This window comes from Chinchilla lanigera, unplaced genomic scaffold, assembly GCF_000276665.1.
Source record: "Chinchilla lanigera isolate Chin_1 unplaced genomic scaffold, ChiLan1.0 scaffold00028, whole genome shotgun sequence".
NCBI lineage: Eukaryota > Metazoa > Chordata > Mammalia > Rodentia > Chinchillidae > Chinchilla > Chinchilla lanigera.
The window spans coordinates 17,337,562-17,362,717 of record NW_004955429.1 but is presented as its reverse complement, the minus strand read 5'-3'; the positions used below and the strand labels follow the sequence as shown (position 1 = coordinate 17,362,717).

The 25,156-nt window shown below is 60.3% G+C and overlaps 1 protein-coding gene across 1 annotated transcript in view; it reads right to left on the bottom strand.

Moving 5' to 3' along the window:
* Positions 1 to 25,156, bottom strand: part of Fgd5 (FYVE, RhoGEF and PH domain containing 5) — a 70,243-nt gene that overhangs the window by 4,648 nt on the left and 40,439 nt on the right. The window contains exons 5-20 of the mRNA XM_013515358.1: positions 24,431 to 24,489; positions 24,322 to 24,352; positions 18,226 to 18,374; positions 17,909 to 18,065; positions 17,550 to 17,628; positions 16,597 to 16,647; positions 16,095 to 16,153; positions 9,886 to 9,957; positions 9,064 to 9,132; positions 6,763 to 6,846; positions 5,179 to 5,258; positions 3,803 to 3,902; positions 3,588 to 3,725; positions 3,172 to 3,301; positions 2,632 to 2,765; positions 1,335 to 1,463 (exon numbers count right to left, since the gene is read on the bottom strand). Coding sequence (XP_013370812.1) covers positions 1,335 to 1,463; positions 2,632 to 2,765; positions 3,172 to 3,301; positions 3,588 to 3,725; positions 3,803 to 3,902; positions 5,179 to 5,258; positions 6,763 to 6,846; positions 9,064 to 9,132; positions 9,886 to 9,957; positions 16,095 to 16,153; positions 16,597 to 16,647; positions 17,550 to 17,628; positions 17,909 to 18,065; positions 18,226 to 18,374; positions 24,322 to 24,352; positions 24,431 to 24,489 — 1,521 coding nt within the window. The remainder of the gene's footprint in view (positions 1 to 1,334; positions 1,464 to 2,631; positions 2,766 to 3,171; positions 3,302 to 3,587; positions 3,726 to 3,802; positions 3,903 to 5,178; positions 5,259 to 6,762; positions 6,847 to 9,063; positions 9,133 to 9,885; positions 9,958 to 16,094; positions 16,154 to 16,596; positions 16,648 to 17,549; positions 17,629 to 17,908; positions 18,066 to 18,225; positions 18,375 to 24,321; positions 24,353 to 24,430; positions 24,490 to 25,156) is intronic.

Here is a 25,156-nt window from a genome sequence, read left to right as displayed (position 1 = left end):
CTGGACAAGAAGGTGCAACATATCACAAGAGAAGTGGAAGAACTCCAGCGCCACAGTTGAGATTTGAAACTGGCAAGATGACAGCTTGCTCCAAGTTGATCTCCAGGAGATCAACAACCCCTATCATAATTGGGAGGACTTTGGAGGAGTACAGAGTGACAAGGCCATAATGGAAACCAAAGACCTAGAGGGCCCCAAACGATCTTTAGAAAGAAGTTGAAGGACCTATGTACCACACATTGAGACTCGCTGTGCAGCCCTGAGTGGAGGCCGAGATGGACACAAAGGTAGGAGGTACCAGGATCAAACCCTGGGCCTCTGCATGAGCCACACCCTCAGCCCTTTTTCCTTTTTATTTTGAGACATGGTCTTGCTAGGTTGCTGTTGTCCAGGTTGGGCTCCAACCTGTAATCCTCCTACCTCAGCTCCTCAGAGTGCTGGGATGACAGGTGTGCACCACTGCCTGGTGAAATGCACCTTTGGAAGCCAACCTGCGTGGTCCCCTGTGACCCCTGCTCTTGCACCCACAGTGCTGCTCTTGGGCCCCTTGCCTGCTTCCCTGCCTGGCCTGCAGCCTGAATTCCTCCCTGAAGTGAGTCTGGCGGAACCGCTCAGGCAGGGCCGGGGGAGGGGAGGCTGTGGCCAGGCCAGCGTGGGGGACTTGAGGGCCCGGGCAGGGGAGACTGAGGCATGCAGAAAGCTCCCCTCCCCCGTGGCTCCCATTCAGGATGAACTCTCTGGACATGCTAGGGTGCTCTCTTCTGGAAAGACGGGGATCTAGAAAGAAAGCCCCAGCACAGCTTAGTAGAGCTTGCAGCTCCTGCACCACCAGAGTCCTCTGGGGCAGCTTCTCCCTGGTCCATGGCCCTGACAGGCAGAGTGCACCCCAGGACAAGCCCCCTGCAGAGGGCCAGGTGCACTTGCTCAGCCTGAGGAGACCACTGCTAGGGGCCTGCACATGGAAACCTGTCACACCCACCAGCTCCCCACAGCCACAGCCACGCCTGCAACTCCCCCAGAGCGGGGGTCCTACAGCTCCCACCTGTGCTTTAGAAGACACGAAGGTAAAGTGTTCTATAAGGATATAAATAAACCTCACTTCACCTGAGAGTTACTGGTGTGATTGGAGTTACCCTAGAGAAAGAAACGGACAGACCAAACCCAGCACGGTGCTGTACACCTGTAATCCCGGCACTCAGGAGGCTGAAGCAGGAGGCTTGCCCAGAGTTCAAGGCCAGCCTAAACTACAGCCCTGGGGACTCAGGTGGCCCCCTGGAGACAGTGTTGGCCCCAGGGGTCTAGGGCCTCCGGGGAGGGCAGGCACAGCCCCATACCTCGCGGGCTGTGTAGGTGTAGAGCACTTTGCCTTTGATGACGAACCACAGCCTCTTCCACGGCCGCTTGCCCCGCTTGCACCGGCTGAGGTAGCCACTGATGGCCAAGCCCTCGCTCGAGGCGGCCACCTGCAGAGAAACCCGAGGTCAGGGCTGGTCCCTACTGCAAGCCCCACAGAGTGCCCACTGGGGCTTGGGGACAGGACTCGCTGAAGGGACCCAGGAGACCAGTAGCCAGGGGTACCAAAGGGGAGGTGGTTATGCTCAAGACCCCACACGCCCACTCCCAAATCACGGAACTGCCTGGGATGGTGCGGACCGACCCTCATCCCACCACACCTTATGAGGGGCTTCTCGCTGGTGTTTGTTTTTTTAGGGACAGGGTCACGCTATGTAGTCCAGGCTGGCCTTGAACTCACTATGTAGCTCAGGCTGGCCTCTGACTTCTGGTGATCCTCCTGCCTCAGCCTCCCAAGTACTGGGACTACGGGTGTGCACTACCATGCCCACCAGTAAGAAAATTTCTTGAAGGATCTTGAGGGAAGCTGGGGAAGGATGGAGCTCAGTTTCTATCAGGTACTCTTTGGTGTTTTAAAAATTTTTTTTGTTTTATATCATGCATGTGTTATTTCTGAAAAAAATTTTTTCCCAGTGTGGGGGATGAACCCAGGCTTCCCAAATGGTAGGCAAGCTCTCACCACTGAGCTGTAGCTCAGATGTCTTTGTAAGGTCTTTAATCTTTGAGAGTTAAGCTGCTGGACAGCCTCTCACCCATGTTAATCCTTTTTCCCCTGACAGTTGTCTACACCCCTGGTGCCTGCTCTGGATCCTATTAATGGGAACGTGGAACTGTGACTGTGGTTTGGGCCAGTGTGTCTTCAGGGGACTGTGACTCACAGGAGATGGAACCTGACCCTGTCTGCAGGGTGGCCGAGGTGTCCTCCCCACATTCACAGGCTGCCTGAGGGTACCCTATACCCCAGTGAGACAGCAGAAGGGAAACGAGTGACCTGGAGCCCTGGTGGCCTGGGTGTCCCAACGGCCTCGGCCTTAGCTCCAAGCCAGGGGGAAGAGGAGAGGAGGAGGCAGCTGGAGGGTGCAGAGGTGTCTTAGTACCATCCGTCCTCTGCCTCAAGTCGGCCCTCAGCCACCAAGGCATCTCGTTGGCACGCTCAGGGACAGGCGTGTCCTGAGGGCCGGGCACGGGAGCAGGCCCTGTCCCCAAGGGAGCCTCAGTGCGCATAGGCTGTGATGGGAGGCCTGACCCTGTCCCCGGCATCCCTGTCCCACTCCTCACCTCAGCCAGGGCTGACGGGACCTTCTTCTGCTTCTTGAAGTTGGAGGGGTTGATGCTGTGGAAGACGGAGGAGAGGGCGCTGCCCGAGGAGAAGCGGGGTGAGGACAGCGGGAAGCTCATGGTCACGGGCCGCTCTGTGGGGAGAGGGGACAGTGGTGAATGGACTGGAGTGGGGGGCGGGGTGCGGGGACTCTTCCCCAGGACAGGGTGGGACTGGCTGAGGCCCGATGACCTCAGTGTCCCCAGGGAGGAATGCACTTGCCCTCTTTCCTGCCCAGCCTGTGGGCCCCGCGGCTCTGGAGGGCAAGCTCAGCTTCCAGGGCTCTGTTCCAGGCCCGCCCGCCCCCGTCCCCAGCTCCCCATGGGCTCCCACGGGCCCCACAGGTCCCGCTGGGCTTGGGCCACAGAGCTCAGAGGGCCGCATGCCCTGGGCTCTGTCCCTTCTCAGAGTCCCCTCACTCCCTGCATGAGTGGCTCCTGGGGACGAGGTGGCTCCGGCAGAGCTGCCCCACCCCACGCTCCTGAGCCCGGCTCGGTTACCTCGCAGGGGGCCCGGCGGGGTCCCGCCCCTCTTCCTCAGCTCCCCGAAGCACCCGTCGCACACCTTAGCCATGCGGTCCTTGAGGTACTTCAGGGGATACTTGTTCCTCGAGCAGTTCCGGCACACGATCTGCAGGCCGGCGCCAAGGCACGCGTTCGTGTTGACTGTCACATCCCACGTGTGCAGAGGGGGCCGGCATCCACCCTCACGGCCCCTGCCTTAGTGGCCCAGGCAGCACGGTACTTCCTAACGGGTGCCTCGGTTTCCCCCGATGGTGCACCCTTAGTGGTGAGGCAGCGCTCTTTGCACCACAGTGCCACTGCCAACGTCCTCTCTGCTCGTGGCAGGAGGTGGGCATGGGCCCCCCAGGCTCCCCCCGGGCTCCCCCCGGGCTCCCCCAGCATCCCTGGCTCACCTTGCCGCAGGCGTGGCAGTGGTGGCGGCGCAGGGTGAGGGAGAAGTCGCAGCCGCAGTTCATGCACATCATGGCGTGTGTGACGGGCACCAGCGTGGGCGGCCGCTCCCCCAGGCTGACCCCCAGCCTCTCGCGGAGCTGGGGAGGGGGCGGAGGTCAGCATGGTCCTCGCGTGTCCCCAACCCCAGGGGACCCATCCCACAGCTGCTGCTCACCTCCGCGCTGTGGTGGAAGGCGGCCAGCGCCTGGGCCTCGTGGTCCTCGGGGACAGCCCTGCTTAGGCAGCTGTGCCACTCATCCCTCTCGGCGCAGGAGCTGTGGGCACGGGCCGGTGGGTCAGTCCTGGGTCCTCCCACCTGCCACGTGTGTCACTTCGTCCCCAAACACTGGGCTGTGAGAGGGACGGGACACGGGCAGCCCCTCTGCCAGGGGCAGACAATGGGCAAACAAAGGCCCTGGGTTGCAGGATCCACAGTGTAGAGGGACGGGCCAGTGGGGACAGGGTGCCACATGCACTGCTCAGGTGCTCTCGGGGCTGCCGGGGACAAGGCCAGAAGCGGCAAGCAGCGTCTCACAGTGCCCACCAGGTGGCGCACACATCCCGCACACCAGCCCTGTGGTCTTGGACAAAGTGGTCGGGGCTGCGCTGGGAGGAGGAAGGTGTGTCCCGCTGCCCAGCTCCAGTGTGCGGCCACCCCTGCCTGGAAACACGAGCCCCGGGACCAGGCACACAGCCAGGAGCTGGGTGCCTGACCCCGGAGAGGGAGGGGAGCAGCGGGAGCCCCGGGACACAGAGGGGCTGGCACCACCACGGCCTGCCACAGCCATAGGCCACAGGCTCACCCCAGATGACCGAGGGGCACTGAGGCTGGCAGGTGTCCACCCGAGGCCTGTGTGGGGACCAGCGTGTGACTCCCTACGCCACGGGTGTGCACTAGTGTGCACGCTGCACACCTCACACTCAGCACGAGGGCTCCACGGCCGCCCTGAGGCCCCATGCGGAGGAGACACCCAGCGGCAAGAGCTGTCCAGCCCAGGACTGTACCTCCCCCGAGCTTGATGGCACCCCTCGCCTCAGTGGGGAGGGCTGTCTTAGGGGCCACAGCCCAAAGCCAGCCACAGGGTGGGATCCGCAGGAAAACGCAGGCCTTTCTCCCCCTTTTCTTCCTTCCTTCTTCCTCCCCGTCCCTTCTTCCCTCCCTCCTTCCCTCCCTGCGTCCCTTCTGTTTGTGGGTGGCCTAGCATGCCCCCAGGGCAGGTGAAGGGTGAAAGCTGGCCCTCATCTTTCCCTCGCTTCAGACACTGTTAGGGTGGGCAGGCCACCTGTGTTGGCCCCCCAACATCTGTGGAGCCTTGCAGACCTGAGGTGCCATCCTTGTCACCTGTCCTATGCATTTCCCATGCACACATTCCTCCAGGAGAGAAGCCAGGAGTTTTTACAACACATTAGTTAAGAGACACTAAAAGGAGAGAGTCCTCTCCTCAGTCGGGGGCCAGAAGGGAAGTGATGCCACGTCCACTCCTGATAGCCACATGTGCCCGCTAACAGGTGCTCCGAGTTCCGTCCCGGCCCGCGGCCCCTGTTCCGTACCTGGCTGACAGCGTCATGCAGCTCTGGGCGGTCTCGATGCGCAGGGCGTAGGGCACGTTCTCCATCACCGGCCGGCTGACCTGCAAGAGCCGTGCCAGGCACTTCAGGACGGGCATGGAACAGGAGCCAGGGGCCCTCGTTGGTTGCAGGGTGCAGAGACCCGGGCCTGACACAGACACTCAGTGGCCTCAGCTTCCTCAGTAGTGACACAATGCTGTCCCCTCTGTGATCCCCAGGAGGTAGGGAACGTCTCCAGCTAATGTGCGCCGGGAGCCTGGACCTGCTTGCTGCACCCATCTCGGGTACCCCTCCCTGCCCAGCCTCCCAGGATGAGGGTCCCCATACAGGGACCCAGCCTCACCACCTCACTGCCCTCGGGATCACAGCCACCTTTAGCCCTGTGGTCAACCTTGGCGTCCCCTCTTGAGTCCCAGGTGGGACCTGGACGAATGTTCTTAGATCTCCCACTCCCCAAGCGTCCCGAGCCCCGTGTCTCCTCAAGACCAAGTCTCCACTTGTGTGTGTGCAGCCACAGCAGCGCTGTCAACTGCCAGATGAGGGGCTGACGCTGTCATGACTGCCACAGCTGCCAGACGAGGGGCAGCCCATGCGCCCACTGACAGGTGACGGGGAGACAGCATCACAGCCCACCTGGGAGGAGGACACCTAGCCATGTGGCCTAGGACGGGCGAGGACAGTGCTGTGGGAGGGAGCTATGGGCAGGGAATGGGGCTGTGCACAGCAGCAGGAAGGACCAAGGGGCAGGCGCAGAAGGGACAGGTGAAGGGTCCTGGAGGAGTGATGGAGACCACTACGAAGTGGCTCAGAGCAGGAAGCAGCTTTTCGTGTTTGCCTGTGAGTTGGCCTGAGGCCTAGGCCCCTTGTCTGGAGATGGGCAGTGGACTCATAGTAAGTGAACCTCTATGGGTCACTGGTCCCCATTGAGGCCTGCGAAGCTGTGATGCCTCAAAGGACAAGATAAGGCCACAGCCGAGGACTTTGGCTCCAACCCCAATTAACTACAAGGAGACTGCAGCTGCAGGCATCTCACTCCTGCAGTGAAGACCTTCCTGGAGATAACACAGTTCCCCTAAGTTAACATAAAGTATTACTTGGAGAAGTCCTTAAAGGGATTCCCAAGTCCTGCCCAGATTCCTGGCGTTTTCTTCAGTATCCCCCTCCTTTGTTTGAAAATCAGATAAATACAGGAGCCCAGGGAAGTTCTTGGTCATAACCCAGAGAATCTTGAATTCTGTGAGAGGGTTGGACCCTCCTGGAGGCCTAGTATCATACCACTGGTCTCATTTATTTAAGCCTTCCCTGTCCACTTGTTTGGGAGACTATGGGCCTGATCAGTCTGCAGTAACTAGGGGATAATATTAACGTGATAGAGGAGCACATGAGACCTAGTGCTTGGACGCAGCGGCCAGGATGGCAATGCGGTGTGGTCTTGTCCCCGGCCCCTGCTCACCTCCCGTCCCCTCCATGTCACCACTGCAGGGCCTAGGGCCCTGCCCCAGGCCACTGAGGAGCAGAGACCTGGGAGCTGCTTGCCTGCTGGTTCCCCCACACCCCGTGGCTCACCTTCATGCCAGCCACGGGCAGCGAGCGCTTGAGCCGGTACTTCCCGTCCTTCTGGGGGTGGGTGTACAGCAGCACATCACTCATCTGTGGACAGGGGACTGTCAGATGGGGAGGGCTGGGCTCGGCATGGGCTGTGCGTCCCAGGCCCGTCCAAAAAGCCCAAGAAACAAAATTAGAACACGCTGCCGAGACACAGGACTGTGGGATGACTTCTACGTCTCTCTGAGCAACAAGGCCACACGTCCTGGGGCCCAGAGCAGCGAGACCAGTCCAACCCACGGAACGGGCTGGGCTGGGTCTTGGGGTCGGGACCCAACTGCCAGGCACAGGGACTCCTGGTGTTCAACACTGTTAGCTGGTGTGGGGTGGTGGCTCGCTGTGATGGTGGGCACGGTGTTGCTGGGCAGAAGCAGCTGTCACTGCATGCATTCACCCAGGGATGGGCAGCTGCGTGCGGAGTCCTGTTCTGAGCAGTCCTCAGGGCTCACTGTCTAGCGCCCAGGTGGTGCAGAGTAAAGGCCTCTGCCATGCACACAGGTGGGGGGTGAAACAAAGGCCACGGCAGCTCTGCAGGAGGAAGTGGCCTCAGCCTGGCACACACAGGGCCAGGTGACAGTGTGACCCTCCTACACAGCGTCCTGAGCCTCCGCGGAGCCACGAGCCTCCCCGTCTGATTCTGGGAGACCCCAAAGTGTGCCCTAGCCAGCCGTTCATTGCCGCAGCACATGTAGGAGCCTGAGGTCTCCGCACAGCTGCCCTCAGCGCCCGGTGCCCGTCTTTACCCTTGGCCTGTGCCATCCTGGGGAGCGGAGGAGAATCCAGTGGAATGGGCAGGGGCTGCGCACTGCAGGGGTGCAGGGGGCCCCTCCCCAGTGTTCTCTGAAGCCCTGTGTGTTGGCAGGCAGTGCCCCAATTCTGCTGCAAGTCAGATCGGTTTATGAAACTTTTTTCCTTTTTTCTGATCCTGGGGATGGAGCCCGTGAAGTGCTGAGCAACCCCCAGCCCTTTTGATTCTTTAATTTTGAGACAGGTTTCACTAAGTTGCTTCCCCGGGCTGGGCTGGAGCTTGTGATCCTCTTGCCTCCGCCACCCAGAGTAGCTGGGATTACAGGTATGCACCACCATGCCTGGCAAAACTGGCACCTTTGAGAAAGACAAATGCTTCCTTACATGCGGCTTTTTCCTTTTTTCTTTTTTCTGCGGTGCTGGGGCTGGACCCCAGAGCCTTGGGCATAAAGGTCAGGCAACCGCCCCTGAGTCTCACCCCAGCTCTACATCTCCCTGGCTGGGGAAACTGTCACCTGCCTGCTCCTTCTCAGTGTGTGTTCAGGCAGCCCGGGGACCTGGGGCATCTGAGCAGAAGACCCCGTGAGATGGAGGAGGCCCCTCAAACACACCATGTCCCGGCCTCTGTGCCCCACAAACATGGTCTCCTCTAAGACCCATCCTCAGTGGCGGATCCCAGAAATCCGAAATGCACAGCACCCGGGGTGTCCAGCTATCTGCCCCCAGGACCCTATTGCTGCATGGGGCCCCTTTGGAGTGCCCTCTCCACTCTGCCAGCCCTGCGCCTCCACGGAGCGACAGGTGCTCAGAAACAGGTGTGTCCTCAGGAGCCCATGTGCCCCACACCCAGCCCCAGCCCAGGATGCTGCTGGGTGTGGTCACCTTCAGCAGGTGGGGCTGCGGGAGGTCTTGGGTCACTAAGGTCACACCCTCAGGGGGACAGCAGGGCCCCCTTCTTCCTCCCTCGTGCGCCAGCACAGGACACCTGGCCATGGCTGGAGTCTCAAAACCAAGAGCAGAAGCGACCCGAGCTGTGAGCCTTGGGTGTCAGTTATGGTGATGCGAGACGTGGGAGCTCAGGGTCCTGGGCTGGGGCAAAGAGCTGTCACTGGCCCCCGAGGGGGGCATGGCTCCCCATGGGCACGGGCATCCCTGACATGTCTGCAGAGCAGGGGAGGTGCGGGATGGGGTCCTGACCCCGGCTCCCACTGTGAGGCTGGTGGGGGACTGTCCCTCCAGGGCGGGTCCTTTCTAGCGTTCCAGGAGCACTGAGGCCCACGCCTGAGGTGTCTAAAGTGGGGAACGTCAGCAATTAAACCTCAGCACCACTGTATTCAAAGCCACGAAAAGGACAACCTAGTGACAACCTGATGACAACCTGGGACCAGCGGTGGCTGTGAGCTCAGCCCCCTGGGAAGCCCAGCTGTGCAGAGAGCCACACCTGGAGACCCAGATCTGTCCCTCTGCCCCATCCCTGGCCTCTTGTGACAGACCTCGACGTGTGGCCAAACTCACCAGGAACAGGTGGCGGGGGCGCCTGTCCTTCCCACGCACCTTCATCAGCGTCCCCTCCTTCAGGAATTCCTGTGAACAGAGAGGCCGACCTTGTGGCCGCCGATGTCCTTGCTGCCCCGAGACAGGAGGTGGCTCGGGAGGGACATGGAGACACAGTGCCCAGGGACCAGGTGTGCTCCTCCTTCTGCCACCAAGGGGCTCCACCCTAGCTCCCTGGGAAGGAAGCTGCAGATGTGCATGTTGGCCTGGGCCCACATCCTGGAGGACACCAAGCGGTGGTTCACAGTTTCCCAACCACGGTCCTAGCTGGGATACCGAGGGAGACTGCAGCCTCAGAGGCCATGTGATGGCTGATGATGAACTAGACCTCCATGGCACCATTGTTCTCTCCAACTGCAGAGATCACACTGCTGACCACTTTTGAGCTGAATTATATGTTTTCCATTGGGAGGCAAAAACCTAGGTGAATCAATCGCTCAATCTCCCCCTCCCGCTCCCCCCTCCCCCTCCCTCCCTCTCTCCTCTTGACCTGAAGTGCTGGGCTGGAGCCCAGGGCTTCGTGTGAGCCCAGCATATCCCAGCTCTGAGCTATGCATAAAGGAAGGGATTTTTAAGACTCTTCCTGGGCTTGCCCTCTAGAGATGGTTTTCTGCTTCCCAGCAACTCTGGACTGAAAATACTCCGAGCCTCTTCTTCTTGGGAGTGGAGAACCCACGGGCACTGTCTCTGTACCCTCTGCCCCCTCCTGGGGACACAGCACCCGCCTAGGTCCCACGAGGCCAGCTGGGAACATGGCCTCCCCCGCTGCCCTAGGCCACTCACCCTTCCCGGCTGCAGGAGGTCACCCTGGCCACGGACGCTGTGCTCGATGTGGACCAGCTTTTGCAGGTTCTCCTGCAGGTAGGGCGGGGAAGGAGGCAGTCAGGCCTGTGAGGAGCAGCCCAGGATGGCCGAGGGGTGGTAATCAAGGAACACAGCCAAAGGAGGAGATGCCACCCTCCTCGGGCTCCAGAGCTAGAAACGTGGACTGCCCGGCTAGAATAAGAACCGACCCTGCAGGTGACTCTCTGGGTTACTCAGACAGGTTAAGGGATAGGCTGCCCCTCTGAGCAGCACCGTCCTGAGGAGGTAACACCTTGTGTACTTCCTGAAGTCATCCAGGAAAGGGGACACCACCTTGACATCCTCAGGTCACCCCTGGTTTCAGGCAGAAAATGCACAGAAAAATGTCCAGCAGGTACTCCATTACCACAGGACAGAGCCCTGGGTGTAGCTGCCATCAATAGTAGAAAGATCGGACGGTCTGAGCACCCCGACTTCCCCATACCCACGGGTGGCCACCTGGCTGAATTCCAGAACTGACAAGGCCTTTTTAGGAAACAGGAGGCAGCCAAGCATCACAGCTTTGGCGACATTGGGAGAAAGGGTGGTGATGCGGAAAGAGAGCACCGAAAGGTTCACAGGTGCCCAAGGGTCAGGAGGTGACAGGTGTGGGCGGTGGCAACAGGACCTGCAGCTCACACAAGATGAGATGGGGCAGGCAGCAGGAAAGGCTGCCCATGACCCCGAACCACGATCCCACCCCAGAGCTCCGGTGAAGACTGCTGCTTCTGGGAAAGGGCAGAAGCCAGGCCTGGGGCAGGGGAGCTTTGGGCCCAGCACTGTCACCAGTGCCATGCAGGGACGGCTGCAGTGGGGATGGGCAGAGGCCTGTCCAAAGCTGGCCACAGGTCAGCACAGAGTGTGGCCCTGGGGGCAGCAGGTAACAAGCAGAGGCTACAGGAGAAGGGGCAGGAGTCCAGGAAGAGCCTTCCTGGGGGGTGGGGCTGTGAGGGGTGGCAGGCCCTCCATGCAGCGAAGGTGGCCGTAGCTGACAGGGTCAGAAGCTGGGCATGCAGTAGGCAGGGCGGGGACCTTCAAGTCAGGACAGGGGTCCAGCTCAGCCATGGCCCAGACCAACTCCACCTGCCAGGGCAGCCAGTCAGAAACAAGCAGAACTGTTCACCTCTGCCTCTGTCCTGCTCCTGCGCAGATGCCTGGCTTTCAGTCAAAACTTACAGGGACATAGACACAAGCGAAGAAAAGAAACCCAAGTCATTTTCAAGAAGAAAAGCCTTCAACAAATCCAGAACATGAGGGGACCGACGTGGGAACCATCAGGGATTTGATGGTGACTACAATTTATGTGTGAGAGATCTCTTAGGGGACAGACAGCAGTCAGAGCAGGCGAGGAATCTCAGCGATGGAAACCAGGACAGAAGCCAAAGGAAATGTTAGCGTTAAATAAGCCATTGGTGGCAGAAGCAAGAACACCTCTGACAGGCTTAGCAGCAACAGAGCACAGCTGAAGAAAGAATCAAAGACCTTGAAGACCACTCGGCAGACTTCGCCCCAACCGCACACAGGAACAACAAGAACGGGAGGAAAGGACAGAGTGTGGGTGAGAACTTCCTGAAGTTAATGCATGACAAGCCACAGTCCAGCCAGGAAGCTGGAGGGTCACAGCAGGCTCAACGCCACCCTCCCGCACAACTCTCGCACACCCAGTGGGCTCCTGAAACTGCAATAAAACTACAGTCTTGAATGCAGCCGGAAAGAGGGACACACAGCATAAGGATGAAGACAAGCAGACAACAGACTTGGTGTCAGAGGCCATGTGAGCTGGAGAGATGGGCTGGCATCTTTCAAGTGCGAGGGAAACATGAGTCAGCCCAGGTTTTTACACCCGGGGAAAATATCCTTTGAAAATGGAGGTCAAAGGACAATTAGGTAAAGGGGAGAGGTGGTGGGAGCCGGGCTTGTCGTGCTGGGTGGGGCCTGCTGGTTGGCAGGGAAGGAGGCTGGAGTCGCCTGGGGGATACTGAGTCTTGTTGGAAACACAGGTACCAGCCCTTTAGCTTCACATGGACGTGGTGAGCTATGTATGCTGTCTACAGATATGTGAGGCATACACATGGTGTCTTAGTCACTTTCTTCAGCACTGAGATGCAAAACCTGACGCCCACAAGGTAAAGGAGAGGCTTGTTGTGGCTCATGCTTCCAGAGGTCTCAGGCCCCGCGTGGTCCGCCAGCTCCAGGCAGGAAGATGTGGATGGTGGAAGGGCCTGCCGGAAGAGGGCTGCTCGCGGCATGGCGAACCGGAAGCAGAGAGGAAAGGGAGGAGGCAGAAGGGAGACGAACACTTCCAGACCACACACCCAGTGCCCCTGTCTTCCGGCCAGGCCCTGCCTGCTAACACCAAGACAGCAATGGTGCCTGTGATCCAGTCACCTGCCGCAAGCCCTACCTCCGAGTGCAGGAGGGCCTAGGGGGTCACTAGATATGAACCCTAATACAAAGGTTAGTAAACACACATATTCCTTTGTGCTGTCAGTTGAGAGGGCTGAAAAGAAATGATTCCCACGAGCAGGGACACTCAGGCCCCATCTCTGTTTCAAACACCACTGTCCCCATGGAGGAACCAGAAACCCTGGGGCCCACGGCTGGTTCTCAGCTAGGAACAGGAAATGTACCAGGGGAATGAGCTAGAACTCAGGAAGTGCTCAACACAGAGCAGAAACACGCAAGGCGTGTGGATGGAATATGACACGGGCAGAAGCCATCGGACAGTGTGCCCGAGGGCCAGAGTCCTGACACTGCTGGGAAGTATGATAAACAGTGCAGTGGGGGATTCTGTACCAAGAATAAGATAACTCTAGTTGAGTCTGCGCTGACTGGAGAGACTGCCTGATTCAGAGAGGGACAGAGTGTGGGTGAGGCAGACAGACAGACAGAGTTGGGCAGGAGGGAAGACACACCCTATGCAGAGCTCTACAGGGATCACCAGGGGGCGCCCAGCCTCTAGGAAAGGAGGCCCAGTGGCTGCGCCCTGAGGGCCATTGCGCCATGAGACTTTTTCCAAAGGGGGCAGCAGCGGCTGCCATGTGGCGAGACCTCACATAGCAGAGACCTGGTGCACACTGCCTGACACCGACAGTCGCAGGTGGGTCACCAGGACGAGCCTGCACAGTCTGCCCTGCTCTCCCCGTTAAGCCTCCACCCCTAGTCCAACCACAGGGAAACACTGGACGGACCCGGGCAGTGGCCACCTGCAAGGGCATCGGCCCTGGTCCACAACGCCAAGGGCACCACAGACAGGGGCTGAGGACACGTGAAGAACGAGGGTAATGCAGTGTCTTGGGCGGGACCCTGCAAGAGTCCCGGGGTCGGGCACCAGGAAAAGCCTGGGGACTCCGTGGGACAGTGGCCTTCAGTGTCACTCTGCCCACAGTGTCCTTTAATGGGACAGATGCTCCAGATGTTCAGTTCCCTGGAGGATCCAGGAAGGACCTGGGCCATGGGCCAAGGATTCCCACGGCAATCACTGTGGTAGACTGCAGACCCCCACTTCCACATTTTGGGGATGCCTCAGATGCGGGGACAGGGTGCAGGGCTGAGGACACGTGCGTGTCACGTGGATGGGGAGCTGGTAACATGGGCATAATGAGCATTGCCATGGCGGCTGGACCCCAAGGGCTTTGCACACGACCTCTGGGCTGGCAGTGAGAGATGCCTGGAGTCCCAGATAAAATGCAAAGAACAAATGACTCACTTAAAATACGGGCAAAGGAGCCAAAAAGACATGTCTCAAAAGTGGGTGTGCTTGTGGCCACCAGGTTCACACCAACACCCTCCGAATCTGCAGATCAGACACGAGCCACCACCTCACCCCAGTGAGGAGGCCGCTGTCAGAAAGACCAGACATCACGGTGCTGGTGTGCAGGGGGGACCCTTGCACACGGAAATCAGCACTGGGGTCCTCAAAACACTAAGAATACAACCACCACAAGATGTCGCAATCCCACGACCGGGCGCACATCCAAAGCAGAGGAAATCAGTGTGTCAAAGAGACATCTGTGTCCCGCCTTCATTACAGTCCTGGGCACAAGAGCCGGGAGACGAAAATAACGTAAGTGTCTGGCAACTGATGAATGTAAAAAGCAAGTGTGGTCACATACACACCAAAGCACTACTCAGCTGCAGAGGAGGAGAGAATTCTGCTCTGATGACAACATGGTGGAACACGAAGCCAGGCACAAAGACAAACACCCGCGTGATCTCACCACACACACCCTTTCTGACCCAGGGCCTCTTGGAGAGGCAGGAGGGAGAATGTCACCACAGGGTTGGGCCCAGAAGCTCCGGTTTGGGGCTGCACTGGAGGAACCTTGGTTTGTATAGACTATCGGGGCGACAGAGCAGGGAGCCAGCCAACGTCAGGGGCAGCGAGGGGATCAGATGACAGTGACAGGTTTGACTCACCCTGTGAACTGCGTGTGCTATCCCCGGCCTCTGCGTCCCTGACACTCCCCCCACCCCAGCACTGTCCCATTTCATAGTGGGTGGCCCTGCACTTTCCTGTCTCCTTGCTCTGCCTAGCCCAGGGTCCCCTTTCCTCTCTCTGCCTTCAGGATAGAGCAGAACTCCCCTCACCAGAGGAGAGAGGGTTTGGACCTCCCTCAGTGGTAAGGATGCTGCTGTCTCTGTCGCCAACCCTGTCCCCTTTCCCAAGCTCACCCCCTTATGACATTGGCTGTGGTTATTTCTCCCACTTATGGTATCTACTGCCACTTTGTGGGGTGCTGCCCTGGTTTAGGTCTCAGCGTCCCCCAGAAGCCTGACGTATATGGAAGGCGACTGGCCCCTGGGGTGCTGTGCTCCTCAGTGAGTTACCCACAGATCAGTCTATGGCTGTTAAGGTTCATATCTAGAGCCCCCCAGTGCCTCATGCGCTCATAGGTGGGGCTTTCTGGAGCTGGCTGGATCTAGGGTGTGTGATAATGGGATTAGGGGTGTGGGGCACAAATTAGCCCTGACTGGAATTAGCATAGTTCTGGGTATGGCTGAGCAGATTTACTGAAGACAAAATACCCACCCTGGTTGTAAGTGGCACCACCCAAAAGGCTTGTAGCCTGGATGAGATAAAAGGGAAAGGGAGGCTCGCAGCTCATCGCCTCCTGCCTGCCCTGCTGTGGACTGTTTCTCCTCTGCGATGCCCCTTTTCCATGGCACCCTACCTTGGAGCCAGCCAGCTATGGACTGAAACCTCTACCAACTGTGAGCTGAAATAAACCTTTCTTCCGTTAACTTGCGTGTGTCTGGTACTTTGTCTCAGCAATGAGAAAATTAGTAAGACAGAGGCTGGCTCTGCTGCTAGGAGGTGGGGTCTGGTTGGAGATGGGCACAGAGATGTGAGCTGGAAGGGTGTGTTCTTGTCCCTGGCTGCTATTCTTTCTGCTTCTTGGCTGCCATGAGGCGAGCAGCTTTCCAATGCCAGCCCCTCCCACTATGCTGTTGCTGCCTTGGAGCCGGCCAACCAGGAACTGAACCCCTTGAAACTGTGAGGAAAATGCACCTCCTTTAAGGTGGGGGTGTCAGGTGTTTAATCCCAGTGATGGGAAAGTATCTCAGACAAGCTGCGGCCTCCAGGCTGGAATCTGTGTTTTTATCACCTCTGCCTCTCTTGTCCCGAAACAGCCCAAGGCCTGGCACATACGAGGCACCCAGGACCCACTGCTGCCACCCTCCTCTTCACCTGGCGCATATCACGTCCACCCTGCATGCCTGCTACAGCAGTATCATGACCACCGCTGACCTCAGCCCGGGCAAGGACTGTCCTCATTCTCCATCACAGCCCTCATGTTACAGATCAGCAGGGCAGTGGGCATGCACGTGCAGGCAGTCACAGGGACCCCAGAATGGAGCGGGGATGTGGGTGCGGTCAGCCACCCTCACAGAGCCCAGGGAGCACCAATGAGGATCAGCGAGCCCAGGGAGCCTCGAGTCTCACTCATCAGCAGGCATGACAGTGACTTGGGTGCCTCCTAAAGATCTGAGTCCTGGGCCCAAAACCCTGACCCCAAGGGCACTGCGACACCTTGGGCCACGGAGAGGACTGCAGCCCTCAGAATGTGGATGGATGACAGGGCCCCAAGGTCACACAGCAGAGACAGGCCCAGGCTGCTGTGTGGCGTGGGCAGACGCCAACTCACCCCCTGCTCCATGCTGTCGTGGGCACGGTCAGTGACCGAAGAGATGAGCGTGAGCGCACCTGTGAGGGACAGAGCACAGCTGTCATCGGGCCATTGCTGTCACCATCCTGGCCCACCCTGGCCTCGCATGTCCCTGTCCCACCACCCAGCAGGTCCCTGTGGGCCCCACAGGCACATGGCTCTGGCCTCACTCCAGCTTTGCCACAGCCACCTAAGAGAGCCCGCAGTGATCTGACCACTCTGCCTCAGCTTCCCCAGCTGTAAAGTGACTCTGTCCCAGAGGGACCCTGGCAGGCCACACAGAGACACAGAAACCAGCTAACCTGGTACCACCTCTCCCCGCACCATTCGGGGACGCTGGTCCGCCCCAGCACTTCCTGGAGGTGACGCTGACCCGCCCAGCTTAGAGGGGGCTGTGTCCTGGGCTTGGGAACTGTGTGGAGCCTGGGGTGGGAGGGACTGAGCAGGTAGTGTCCCCATCTCCCAGGCCCCCCGGACTCACCTTGCGTGTCATCGTACTCAGCTGAGTCCGGGCAGAGGTTGTTCAGATAGTCTGGGGAGAAGGAGCCAGAGGTCAGTGTGTCCCATCCACAGTGTGGCCGCTGTCACCATCCACCCACCGTGACCCCAGGCCAGCACTGCTAGCCACTCACTCACTACGCCGTGTCTACTGGAACTGCTGAGTGCCCACCTGGGGGACTCAAGGGGACAGAGGTGACCAACTGCTGCCCGCCTCTCACCCTGTTCGCCCACACTGGCTCTCGAATGTCCCTGTCCCAGGGCCTTGGCATGTGCTCCTCCTCTACCAGAACCCTCTCCCGGATCCCCCTGCAGCCCTGAGACCTGCTCAGTGCCGCCTCCTCAGGGGGCCTCTCTGCCCGAAGTGTCTAATGCGGGCGCCTGAGCCTTGTCCCCAACCCAACTGGATTTCCTTAGCGTCCTCAACACTGATATGGCACTGTCGGGGCACAGCTCTATCTCCAGTATCAGCCTGGGCTGGGCACACAGTAAGTGCTCAATAAATACGAACAGAACCTGAACTGATATGGCACTGTCGGGGCACAGCTCTATCTCCAGTATCAGCCTGGGCTGGGCACACAGTAAGTGCTCAATAAATACGAACAGAACCTGAACTGATATGGCACTGTCGGGGCACAGCTCTATCTCCAGTATCAGCCTGGGCTGGGCACACAGTAAGTGCTCAGTCAATACGAACGGAACCTGAACGAGTCCCGTGTGCCTGGCCCTCGTGTGCCTGTCCAGCCTCGGGAATGGCGCGTGCATCCCATGTGGGCCTCGGCCCCGCCTCCGCGGCAGGGCTCTTTGACCACATGGAGGTGGCAGGCGCGTGGGTCTGGGGTCCAGCATTGGGTGGGTGTCCCGGGGGGGCAGGGTGGGGACAGAGGTGGGCAGGGAAGGGCAGAACCCCCCGCACCCCCGCATCCCTGTGCCCACCTGTGAGGAGGGCGTGGTACTGGAACGGCCGCCGCACCACTGCCAGCAGCTGCTGCTTCACCCGCTGGCCGCCCTGCTGCTGTCAGGAGGGAGCAGGAGTCAGACGCCCCACCCACACTCCCTCCTGAACCCCGAGCCAGGCCCTCCTGCGACCTGCCACAGCCTCCCCGGCCCGCTCTCCTCGCACCGAGGACAAGCTCGCTCTCCCCTTTCCTGCCTGGGAACTGGGTCCCCGTGGTGACCACTGGGGTGATTTCCAGGCCGGAAGAGTCCCTAAGACCCTCCCGAGATTTGGGGCTCCCTCCTGAGGCCACCTGCCAGCCTCTCTGGCCAGATCACCACTTCCCCTAGGGACCCACCTCGAGATCACAGACGGCGGCGGCCAGGTGGGGACAGCGGGCGCAGGCCTGGGCGAGCACGGCCAGGCTGCGGTCGAAGTGCAGAATCAGCGCCGTGTGGTGCTCGAACTCCTGCGCACGGGCCAGAAAGACGCCGGCCACCCTCGACGGGCCCTCCCTGCACAGGGACAGGGCAGGGAGGTGAGTGAAGTGGGGGCCCAGGGGGCTCCCAGCCCCGCCGCACAGCCGGCTCCCTCTGTGCGGGTGAGGTGCCTCCCTCAGGTTCTGTGCCACCCCTTGTGCGCAGTCCCTCCGGCCCTGAGAGAGCGCGGGCGCACCCGTCACCCAGCCTCTGCTCCAGCTCCTGAAGGACGCCTTGGTGCAGCGCGTGGATGGCGGGCAGCTCGTCCAGGCCCTGCCGCAGCTCCTCCCGCGCCTGCGCGTCCTCCACGCTGTCCAGGGCCCTCGTGACGGCAGCATGGAAATCCTGAAACCCGGAAGCCGGTGACCCACAGCCGCAGCTGCCCCGGCCTCAGAGAGGGGGCACACACAGGCAGCGGTGGCCCAGCCCCACAGCCCCCTGCAGGCACACACTGCCCACAGCTGTCCTGCCTCCCTGAGCCCGACCCTGCGCCCCACAGTCCAGCCCTGTGCCTGCTGACCTGGGAGCACACTCCCTCGACAAGAGGGTGAGACACCGGGAAATTCCTTCCCTCAAGACACACACATTTGTTTCCAGTTCACCCACTTTTCTCTTTTTCAGTACTAGGGACTGAACCCAGGCCCTCCCACTGAGCTACAGCCCTTGTCCTTTTTCAAATAGTGACAGGGTCTTGTTTAGTTGCCCGGGCTGGGCTTGAAACTGCCATCCTCCTGCCTCAGCCTGCCAGGCCCAGCTACCTAGCCTTCAGGTAACAGAGGAGGAGGAAGTCACGGTCACCCTACTGGAGGAGGAAGGCGCGGGGGTGGGCGGGAGAGGGAGGGAGGAGAAGGCAGCACCGGGGGCTGTGTTTGTGTCCCACTCGGGCAGCGGGGTGCAGTTAAGGACTGCTGCTCACGCAGCAGGCAGCCAGCAGGCTCCCATCTGCCACTGATCTCTCCATCACTAGGCTGAGGGCAGCGCGGCCGTCAGTGAGAGGAGACCAAGGAGCGCGCGATCCAGCGGGTCCAGCATCCGTTCCTAGCACGCAGGGCGCGCCATGCCTCCTCCACGTGTGCCCCGCTCCGTCCCGATCTCCAGCAGCTCAGCACTGGCACCGAGGGCGGGACGGGGAGGAGACACAGCTCGGCTCTCCGGGGCTCAGCTCGCTCAGGACAGAGGCGTGAGGGCCAAGGAGGGTTGCGGGCGAGGCTGTGCCGGGGGGGCGTGGCCAAAGCAAAGCAGCGGAGCTGAGGGGCTCAGCCGGGGGACAGCAAGGAGCAGAGACACCCGGGCTGAGACAGGACAGCACGCATCAGGGCTGAGGGGCAGGAGTCCCTGAGAAGCTGAGTGTGAGGGGGGTGGTGTGAGTGCTCATGTGTACTTGGGTGTGTGTGTGCACATGGGCACATGTGTGGGAGGGGCAGGGACTGGGACAGGCAGGGCCATTCAGTGCCCTGGGAGAGGTGCCTGTGTGACGGGGCCACGCCGCTCCGTCTCCATCCACCTGCTTGTGCTGGCAACACACACACCTGCGCGGGGTGTGCAGGCCACCGGGCCGGCCAGGCTGTGCTTCAGGGCTCCGTGTTTCTGTGTTTCTGTGTCCCCCGGGCCTGTGGGTCCTGGGTGGCCACCCAAGATTATAAACTTCTAATTCATCCTGCGAGCTCCAGCGGTATTTCTGGTGGCTCTGTTGTGTGGTGCTGGAGTGCACATGGCTACAAACAGTACCCAGACAGACCGGGCCACGGCTCTGGGCAACAGCCACCTGCCCTTGGGGATCTAGCGTCCCGAAGGCCCTGGCTCTCAGAACTGCCCAGCTTTTGGCAGTGGAAAAGGACCTCCAGGGGCGGTGCCCAGTCCTGGCACCTCTGGGCTGTGCCACCTCCATCCTCTGGGCTGGCAATGGGAGGGTGGCCAGGATGGCACAGGGTCCATGCTGGACCCCGGGATTCCACCAGCCAGGGCCTGGTTATGCCCCCCATGGGGCATGCAGGTTGGGGCCTACATGTCCCCATGACCTGAAAGTGACCTCTGGTGTGTAGTTCTAACTTCTGACTACACGTTCAGGTGGTGACAAATCAGGCTTCACGTGAAAGAAGACCACTGATAAAAGGAGCTTGATTGTTCCATGTGCCAATTCTGTGCTTGTGCCTTTTCTGCAAATTGAAATTAGTTTCGATGAAAACTTAAGACAAACGAGTATAAAATGCTTAAGAATAGACTTTAGAAAAGGTGCAGCACCTCCTCCAGGTGTACAGGGCTGTCATGTGATTGGCACCCGTGCCCCTCCAAGAAGGCCCAGGAAGCTGGGGGTCATGCAGAGGCTTTTTTTCTTTGGAGACAGAGTCTTGCTATGTAGCCCAGGCTGACCTTGAACTCACAGGGACCCTTCTGCCTCAGCCTACCAAGTGCTGGGATTACAGGTGTGTGTCACCATGCCTAGCATACAGAGGCTTCTAACACCTATGTGAACAGGGAACTAGGGACACTCACGCCAGGTGGCCCAAAGTAAAGGAGGCGCTGATTCCTGGGGCGGCACAGGTGACGTAGGAACCCTAACAGCATAGGCAGTCACCACGGAGACCGCAAGTCATGTGATGCCCGGAACAGCCAACTGTGGCCCATGGGCCCGGCTGTGGTGTCCGGTGTGCAAGACGGCTGCAGGCTCTCAGGGGTGACGAGAGGGCTGTGATTGATCGATCGATCGATCGACTGTGGGGTGACTGACTCCTTGAACGCCCTGAAGGTCACCTATTTTGCAATGCTGGTGGTCAGACTGTGATGGCACAGCCAGAGGGTTAACCTCCTGGGAGCTGGGTGGGGCATGGGGGGTGTGGGGTAGGGACGGGCCTGTAGCCACTCACAGAGCCAGAAGTCAGTGAGAGACGGATGCACAGACAGACGGATGTCCCAGCTAAAAGCCCAAAGAGGATTTCAAAACGGCTAAGCGGGGGAAGGAAGATCATCAGGGGAGGAAGATCATCACCATTTCCTGAATCATCAGGAAAATGTGGATCAATAAATAAACTAGGGAGCGAAACAAAAGACAGACAGACAGCAGGAAGCCGGGAGGCGGAGCTCTGCACAAGGGGCGGGGACAAGAGACGGAAGGGAAAGAACCCAGCTACATCATATCTGTACATCGTCCAAAATAAAGCCACAAAGGGAGACCACTACCCACCGACCACGTGGCCACAGTGTGAGTGACGACACTGACGTGGAGGGGGTGGCACTGTCACCACTGGGGGGACGGGTGCTTGACACCTGCTCCGCCACACCTGTCGTCCCCACGGCTGCACCCTGGAAGAGCCCAGTGGAGATGTGGAGGGCCGGAGGGCCCTCACTGCCGATGACACGGGTTCCTGATGTCTGAGGGGTGCGGCAGGAGATGCCCCAGGTCACGGGTCACAGCCCACCGTCTCTAGACACTGGCCCACCGCCCCCCCGCCCCAGCCCCCCGGGGTGGACGACAGCACCGCCTGCTTCAGGCCTTTCTCCAGGAAGCCTCTGACCTCAGCCTCCAGGGCTCCCTGCCCCCGCGGGACGGCAACTACCAGTGATGCACTTCCTCCCCTGCCCTGTGACCTTGAAGAGGCAGCGTGTGGACCTGCCCAACGCACACACGTGTGCACCGAGTCGCCGCATGCACAGCGGGAGCACGGCACGGGAGCCCGGTGTGTGCTCAGCGCAAGGCCACTGATGGGGACAGTCAGCTCCGCCCCAGGTGCAGGCCACAGAGCGAGGCAGGCGGTCAGTGGTCAGCGCGCACCAAAGGCAGCCCCAAAGGGTGCAGAGCTGGACAGGAGGGAAGCACAGGAAGACACGGAGGAGCGGAGTGGGAAAGGCAGGGCCCAGCCAGCAGGATGTGGGCAGACGCCACAGTGCCCCTTGTTCTGCCATCGAAGAACCTCTTCTGTCCTGTTACCCTCAGCTGGCTCCTGGATAAATGCACTGAGCACATCTCAGCTTTGATGAGTTCATCTAGCTACCTGTGAAACTAGAGGTGCGCAAAGAGGTGGAAGAAGTCACCCAATGATGCTTTCAGGAGTGTTTCCAAGGGGTTGCCTGGGCTGGGAGGCATAGATCCTTGCTTTCCCCCATGACGTCTCCTATTTGCCTGGGACACTGATATGATGGCTGGAGCTGCAGCAGCCACCCTGTGCTCATGAGGAACCTGCAAAGACTGCAGCAGAGATGATGGGACCTTGTGCCTACGGCTTTGTAGATTTCCTCCCCCTGGATTTATTTTGGGTGAGAGGGTAGCCCCAACACTAACAGTTCATAACTGGGGCTTTGCTAGGAGCAGTCAAGCACAACACCTAACTGATACTAGATTAGTAGAAAAGGCACCTCAATCCTGGCTCCATTTTCCAGAAAGGACTACAGCAACATCCCCTATCCCTCTGGCCAAGCGGCAGATGCTGACCCCTCTCTGAATGAGACTCTTGAGTAGGTGGGTGTGTGGGAAGTGGTGCTTGTGTTGTCTCAGGCAAGGCAGTAAAACACCATGCACTTCCTCACACCTTCTGCCTTGGGGCTTGAGCTTGACACTGGCCGCAGAGCCCAAGCCTGGCCTCTCAGGCTGTGGGGGCCACAGCCCAGGACCCACCACCTAATGAGGGGAGCGGGGACAGGACCCAGCCCCCGCCCGCTCCCATCCCCACCCGGCCTCCACACACAGGGGCAGCGTCACCCCCAGTCCTGGGGCCGTCAGGTGCTGAGCAGGCACCAGGCCCCTCTCCACACTGGACACAGCCTTTGGCGCCCTTGGGCCACTTTGCCTCCTGTCCTGCCGCCTCCAAGTCATTCTCCGGGTTCTCCTCTGTGAACATCCTGGAGACCCCAAGGCACGAGGGGCCCTGCCAGCCAGGTGAGGTGTGTGGATAGATGGACGGACGGACATGGGGGAGCAGAACCAGCCCCCTGCCAAGGCCACTGTGTAAGAGACCGAGCCGCGCTGGTTCGAGGCTCACTGGGCTCCTGGCCCATCTTGGCCACTCCCTGTAGGGTGCCCAGAACCAATGGGCAAGCGGGGAGGACGGATGGGAGGGCACAAGGCGCACGGAGCGGGGAGGGACGAGGCGGTGGTGGGGTGGAGGCTGGGGAGGCGGGGAGGTGGGCGGGTGAGCGGCTGCAGAGTAGGCCTGAGCAGACAGCATGTGGAGAGGCCGGTGGATGACAGCGGGGAAGGGTGCTGGTGGCGGCTGGGGCCTGGGAGGGCACATGGGCTCTGGCCCCAGCAGGCAGGTGACGGACCTGAGGCCGTGTGGCCTTGCAGTCTCTGTCACCCGCGATCCCTCATCTCTCCCCTGTGTATCTAACACTGCCTGGCCTGTTCTGCCCGGCAGCCTCTGTGCCAGGAAGGTGGGCAGGGGGTGCGCAGAGCTGCACCCCCTGTGCTGACGGCTGGAGCAGCAGTGCCCTCGGCCCTGGGCTGTCCCCCAGCCAGTCCTAAGGCCCAAAACCTGGGTGCAGGGCTTGTCTGCGGTCGGCTTTAGTACCCACGGCAGGGACTGGCACAGAGGGGTCGTGCTCACAGGCACGGGGGTGGGGGCGTGGGGGAACGGGCCCGCAGCAAGTTTCTGGCCGGGAGCGTGTGCTCCGTGACCCCACGGCTCTTTCTCGGGGTCAAAGATGGATCAGCAGCTGGCAGGACGCAGGTGCTGCCCGGTTAGGGCCTTGTAACACGGTCATAACCCAGAACCCGGCCCTCGGTAAGACAGGGATAGAGGACCTCAGGGACGTCCTCCTGCTGCGCTGACCTGTCCTCTGTGAGGGCCAGGCCGGGTGGCACACCCTGGCTGCTTCTGTCCCTGCCCTGTGACAGCCACCTCCTCCGAGACACAGCCCAGACTCCCTGACACCTTGCCGTGCCCTGCCGTGGTCCCCACCCCTCATCTGTCCCCTACGTGGCGGAGAGCCCCTTCCCAGCACAAGACAGCGGGAGGGTTGGGAGTGAAGGCCCAGTGCCCAGGGCCCCGAGTCTCGCTTCTCCCTCCAGCACCTGGGGAAGCCCCTGCCCGGCCTGGGCATCACTGTCCCCAGAGCTGCTGTCACCTTTTCCACGGGCTCTGTCCCCAGCCTGCATTGGAGCTGGCACACATGGCGGTGCCTGATGCTCCTCTGTCCCCACTAGCATCTTTCCAGGGCTCCAGCACATCCTGTGTCCCATGCATTGGCACACAGCTTCCCAGAAAGCGGCTGTGCCCACCGCTGCCAGCCTGATGACAGAACCATCGCTGCCCCATGTCACAGCTGTGACAGGGCGACACACGACCGAGGGGGCACTCACCAGGCACACGGGCCCCAGCGTCTGCAGGAACCTGCGGGGAGAGGGGGTGTGAGTGTCCTGGTACACAGGGCAGCCGCGAGGCAGGCCAGCGCGGGCAGCAGGGACTCACGCTCTCTCCGATGACAGCAGCTCCTGAGCGATGACCAGGGCGCGGGACGGTCCTTCCACCTGCGGGGACAGGGCGGTGAGCGGAGGGACCCGCGGCCCCTGTGTGTCCCCCATGGAGGTTCACTCTCCCCATCTGTGGTGTGGATGTGGCTCGGGCCTGGCACAGAGCCGTCGGGTCCTGACCATGCCCTGGCCACCCTGGCTCGGTGCCAGGGAGCCCGCTGAGTGTCCTCCCAAGGGTGGGGCGAGCCTGCTACCCTGCCACCTCTGGGTGGCCAGAGCTCCTTCATGACAGAGATGTTGGTGGGCGACTGAGGGTGAGGCTGGGGCACACAGGGCGCCAGGTACACACTGGGTTCCCATCATCTCCACCCTGTCTCCCTCACGGTGGTTCTCCAAGGCAGCCTCTGTCGCCCCATGTGTGGACGAAGGGCCTTCTGTGCTGACTCTTGGGGACTCAGTGACAGACGGAGGCTCACTCCCCGAGATCAACGGCACGGCACTGGTACAGGTGCCCGCTCCAGAACTGGCCTGTTTCCTGCCCCTGACTCTGACTGACCAAATGGTCCAAAACCCTCTGCGCCTCCATTTGCTTTTTTTTTTGTTGTTGTTGTAGGAAACACATAATAATAAACATACATCCATTTATGAAATAGGATAGGACCATTACAAACTTTACACAGTTATGGATAGATTAGTAGGAAAATATCAATGGCTGCTGTAATAC